The 5,283-nt window shown below is 48.3% G+C and overlaps 1 protein-coding gene across 1 annotated transcript; it reads right to left on the bottom strand.

Moving 5' to 3' along the window:
• On the bottom strand, positions 1–2,025 carry LOC135383408 (uncharacterized). Its single transcript, XM_064612875.1, has 3 exons — positions 1,793–2,025; positions 799–1,621; positions 1–679 (listed from the first exon to the last, which is right to left on the bottom strand). The coding sequence occupies exons 1-3, from the start codon at positions 1,945–1,947 to the stop codon at positions 62–64; spliced, it is 1,596 nt and encodes a 531-aa protein (XP_064468945.1). The 5' UTR covers positions 1,948–2,025; the 3' UTR covers positions 1–61.
• Between the last annotated feature and the right edge of the window lie 3,258 nt (positions 2,026–5,283).

Here is a 5,283-nt window from a genome sequence, read left to right as displayed (position 1 = left end):
TGAAAGCAACTATTTAATTGGAATATAACAATATTTACATTAGATACAAAATGTGCGGACGCTAACTTTCCGACGGCAGGACACCAACCAAGGCGATTCTGTCTAGGTACGTGGTCAGGTCCATAAAAGATACCGGACTTGTGCTCAAGTACCACGAGAAGGAGTCCATTTCTTGCAATAGGCTCGCGTTTCTCTCCCGTACTGCAGCTGACGTCGGGGTTGGCACTGCCAACGGGTCCAACAGAAGGGCCTGGACTCTGTTTTGCACGGCGTGCTGACTGACTCGCAGGAACTCCAGGAACTCGGCCAGGTTTGGGTGACGACACGTGAACCGACTGTGCAGGCCATTGTGCCAGCCTTCTACGTGGTTTGTGGTCCTCGGTCCTCGGTTCCCAAATTGTCCCCAGCGGTCCTTCAGCAGGCTGTTCGTGAGCCAGTACGCTCGGTAGTACCGGTCAAACAGCGCCAGACGCGCCGCATGTAGTGGAGGCAGGTCCGGCTTCACAGAAAGGATGTCGTCGGCGAAGGCCAGGCGGAAGTCGTCAGGAACGAACGGCAGATGCCTCACTCGAACAAACCATCGGTTGACTTCGGCGTTCTCTCTGCACAACACCTTCAGACCGAGCTCGTCTCGCTTCTTGTTGATGGCCTTGGCATAGTGAAAGGCGCAGCCTCGCACCTGCGTAATCAATGAAGAAGAAAGGAAAGGAATAAGGAATAAGAAGAAACATTTATATACGTTGCAGCAAGAACAATATAGCCAATAAGATGAGAACACTACTCTGATCTCGTACTCACGTTGGGTTCACCCGTCGCTGTCTGGAACACATTGAGTGCTGCCCGTATTGCTGCAGACTCATAGTCAAATAGCCAGGTCGCCGTAGTGGATAGGCTCCCGACGTGACCAAATCGTCGCACCATGGACTCCTTCAAGGTGTGGAACACCGCTTGGTACGCTCTCACATCTGTTGCCTGCATCAATGCGTACACTATGGGGTGCGCTTCGCCTTTGACAATTGCATGTATTGTGTACAGCTGTCCAGGGCTGTGAAATTCGGATGGATTATACTTGAAGTTGCCATCCCCCAGGATGTACTCCGTGTTTGCGAAGGCGTCCAGGTCCTTCTCGGCGTAAAATACGAGCAGTCTCCTCCCTTCAGTCTTGTCTTCCAGTTGAAGAAATTGCTGGCCATCCTTCGTAATTCGCAGCTCCGGAAGTATGGCGTCAATGGAGTTTCCCTTCGGAATGTTTGCGTGTCGATTGCGCGACAACGCACGTCTTTTGGAGGCAAAACCGTAGCTGGTGCTCATCTGGCGTTTGATGTCATTTTGAAGACTCGCGTCGTCATCTTGAAACCTGACCTGTACAGCAGACACTGCTTCGTCGAATGCCTGCCGAGGTCTCTTTCTGCTGGTCCGTACGTCTGTTCGGACTTCATACATGTAACGCCTGGAAAGGACTGTGGCCGCCTCTGCATCCTCGGCGGGGTCACAGCTGTGCGGTGTCGATGGATGATCCGGGTCTGTCCTCATGACGCCGTTTTGCAGCGTGACGTGGGCAACAGACCAGGTTTCGTTGGTTCCCCTCGCCAACCTGCTCAGGCGATAACAGCTCGTGCATCTGTAAAAGAAGCATTCACGAATCGTCCGGCATTAATATGAATTCACTCTGCGGTCCGACATTCTAAGAAAAAGAAAAAAAATATAGGTAACCAACTTTTAAACACCGAGTACTGCTGCTATCGAACTTAGTATAACGGTATCAGAATGTCCACTTAAAAGTTATACATACCTGTAGTACTGGATACTGGGGTCCTTCTTGTTTGTAGATTTGAATGCAAACTCTAACACTGCATTTGGCCATCGTTTGCTTCGGTACTGAATCACTTGATGCTTCGAGCGATAACTGGATGGGACAAAAGTCGGGGCACCGAAGTCGAGGTCCATTCAACCAGGCAATCAAGGTGGATGTATGCTTGCAGTTCGGACAGCGAGAACCGTGAAGATGACCTCTGCTCCCGAATGTTTTCGGGAGAGTCCAGGTTTTATACCCCTTCGTTCAACCCCAAGTTTGCACACGACGTCCTGCTTCCCAGAATAAGCCCATTCCTGTCTTTCAGGGGTCATGATAATATTGAACAATACGGTATTACTGACTTCAACTCCAAGTTTGCACACGACATCCTGCTTCCCAGAATAAGCCCATTCCTGTCGTTCAGGGGTTACGGTCATTGACCATGTCCAAGGTTAACACGTTTACATACATGGCAGGGGACACGAAAACACTGAAGAGTACGTTACCCTTTCGACTTGAGTTTCACTGGATGTTGTTCTTCGAAAAAAAAAAAAAAACTCTCTGGTACAAGGCATCGCTAGAAAGTTGGTTAGAGGACGAGATAATATTGAATAATACGGAACCCGTGTGGATCTTTTGACGCGGTTGGAGCATTTGACGCTCAGAGGACGAGATAATATTGAACAATACGGAACCCGTGTGGATCTTTTGACGCGGTTGGAGCATTTGACGCTTTGGAGCTTTTGACTCGCCTGTCACGTGACTTTTTGGAGCTTATGACCTGTTGGAACATTTGACTCGTTGGATCATTTGACCATAAGCGCGTTCGAAATAGATCCCAACGTCCATGCCCTGAAATGGATATCAGATGGACATCTCTGGGAGCTACATGAATGGACGTCCCTAACCGTACATCCGCAGGATGTACCGTAACGGCCGCTTGAAGAATTGTCCGAATAGGGTCTCTGGCGGGATGTTGCATGGAGCATTATCAGAGAGAGAGCAAAACACGGCAAGTGTGTCGCGGCGTGAGTCCGACTTTTTCTGAACCAACTGAATGCCTCAAACCAAAGCAGTAAGAAACACAGACGTTATCGTTCTAGTGAGTTAATACGCCAAGCAGTTCTTCAGTACAGTGGTATCGGTATACGCAATCGCATTAAACTCACCTCACCGTTTAGGTTGAATCGCAGGTAAACAAGACTCTCGAATTTGTGGAAGTTCGCGAGAAAAGCAATACACAGTATATGTTTTCGCTTTGGATACCACTGCCTTTCTAAGTTCATGGTTCTAAAAGCTTTTATTTATTTATATTTTTCTGTTTAAAACTTCGTGCTCATTGTCCGTAATGGAAATACTAGAACGAAACAAAGAGGAGCAACTGAGAAAGAAAGATGCAGTGGCGGAAGCTGAAACAAAATGTCAGGAAAAATAAACGCCTAGTAAGAATCTGTCCACCTAGCAGCAGCTCAATAAACAGAATCAATAATACTAAGAAAATACAGGGCCCTGAGCACGTACGCAGGTAAGCCCGTGCAACGTCGGTATCTCCGTGTAACTTCCTGTGAGGACAAACGACGGATATTTGTGGGAAGTCCAAACCGTGGCCACTCGGAGATGTGGGGGACGTCTGTCGGAAAAATGTCTGTCTCCCAGGGAGATCCGAATGTCCGGGCAAGGATATCCCCAGGAACACCACCGGAAGTTTTGTTCCGTTTGGGAAGGCATGCTGAAATCTATGAAATGTATGAAATGTTGGAATTTTTTTCTCACACTCTTTTTTACGCTTTCGTTGCTCTGCTCCATTGCGTTTCAGCAGATGATTTGGTCAGAGCAGTCACGTTGCATACGCCTGTCCAGTAATTTTGGCATCACGACACAACAGTACATGACTTGCTATTCTGCGGGAATAAGGATTTATACAACCACGGTCTCTGGTACCACTTTAGGAAACAAAGCACTTCATTTCTACCGTAAAAATGGCGATGTATGTTATCTTGGCACTTCATTCGAGCAAGGATTTCGCCGCTTGTTATACCACCTCGTGTTATTTCGGCACGTTTATAATGGCACTAGATAGGTAATATTAATGTGTTATTTCGAACTAGGGTATATCGCAGCTGGGATTTTGGGAAGTTATTCCGGGAATGTGTTATTTCGGTCCACAACCTTCGGCTTTTGCAGAGCTATAGTCCACGAGCGGAACTAACTCTCGTAGGCACCACCGCCGCCCTGTCGTCCATTGTGTCAGTGCATTGTGTGGCCATTCGTCGCGGCGTACCGCGTTCACATGGATGATTCGCTAAGCATGTGGGATGGCGCGCATTAATTGAAGGAAAATAAATTGTTGCATCGTGAAATGCAACATCAGCTATGGAAATTCTGCCGACTGCGAACTCCAGATATGCAGTAAGCACTTCATTAGAACCAAAAATCGGACGAAACCGACAGCCCCAAGTATACAACCCATCGATATTCCCTGACATGTACAGGAAACAGGCATCGCAGAAAGGCACGAGAGGATAGCTACAACACTTTCACGACGTTTCTTGTCTACATTTTTTTGTCCTGTGCTTCCTACACAGTAGCAGCTATATTTTACCGTTACCCGTTACATACTATTATCATTTGGATTTTATCATCAAGGATTCACGTCCAGCGAGTCACACAACGCTTAAAAGTCTTCGATAATATCAATTCCATTCCATCCATCAACTCAAAACAAATGGTGATGGCCCCCTTGGCGTGCCGGTGATGGAGCCCCTTGGCACGTGCCACTTCAGGGGCCCGCCCGACGGCTGCTAGCAGAAGACGTGACGAGCGGGGCCCACGGGCAGGACTCATCCGGAATCATCACCAGGGCCAGTAATTTCTCTCGCCGGCCCTGTGCACACGTAGACAACTTTCGGGTCTTCTCGGCTTCGTCTCACGTGTGGTGAGCTTTCATCGCACGTTAAAGAACCCTCAGCTACTTCAAATCTCGTGAGGCAGCCTCACTGTTCATGGCACTCTATATGTGAACGCATTATTAAACGTTGAAATATTCTGTATTTCCATCTCTCATCTCGCCGTGTGTACAAGGATGAGAGTGGTGGCGGTACCCAGGATCAGTGACGGGAGGGGGGGGAGGGTTTGTGATGATCCCCCCTACCTTGGAGGTCTGGCTAGCCACTGATATATATATATATAAGGGAAAAAAATAGCCAGAGCTCTTTGGCTGCACGTATAGCATGTGTTTGTAACTCAAACGTCGCCATGCCAGTACTGGACAGCTGTTTCGGCCTTGTTGGGCCTCATCAACAATACGCAGGCAGGCAACGTGGCGTCAGAAGGTCACGTAACACGTGATTCCTTTCTTTGGGCTTTCAGTGAGTGAGTTATCTCACCCTGACGGGAGGAATCACGTGTTACGTGACCTTCTGACGCCATCCACTCAAACGTTGCCTGCCTGCGTACTGTTGATGAGGCCCAACAAGGCCGAAACAGCT

This window comes from Ornithodoros turicata, chromosome 2 (genome assembly GCF_037126465.1).
Source record: "Ornithodoros turicata isolate Travis chromosome 2, ASM3712646v1, whole genome shotgun sequence".
NCBI classification, from domain to species: Eukaryota; Metazoa; Arthropoda; class Arachnida; order Ixodida; family Argasidae; genus Ornithodoros; species Ornithodoros turicata.
This window is presented reverse-complemented; position numbering and strand designations above follow the sequence as displayed.

What these genes read in the sequence shown, in the direction of transcription:
- LOC135383408 (XM_064612875.1), bottom strand. Translation starts at nt 1,947, where the DNA reads ATGGACCTCGACTTCGGTGCCCCGACTTTTGTCCCATCCAGTTATCGC. An exon ending in CCCAGTATCCAGTACTACAG is followed by an intron (nt 1,622 to 1,792) that starts GTATGTATAACT and finishes CTTCTTTTACAG; the next exon opens with ATGCACGAGCTGTTATCGCC. An exon ending in CAGCGACGGGTGAACCCAAC is followed by an intron (nt 680 to 798) that starts GTGAGTACGAGA and finishes TTGATTACGCAG; the next exon opens with GTGCGAGGCTGCGCCTTTCA.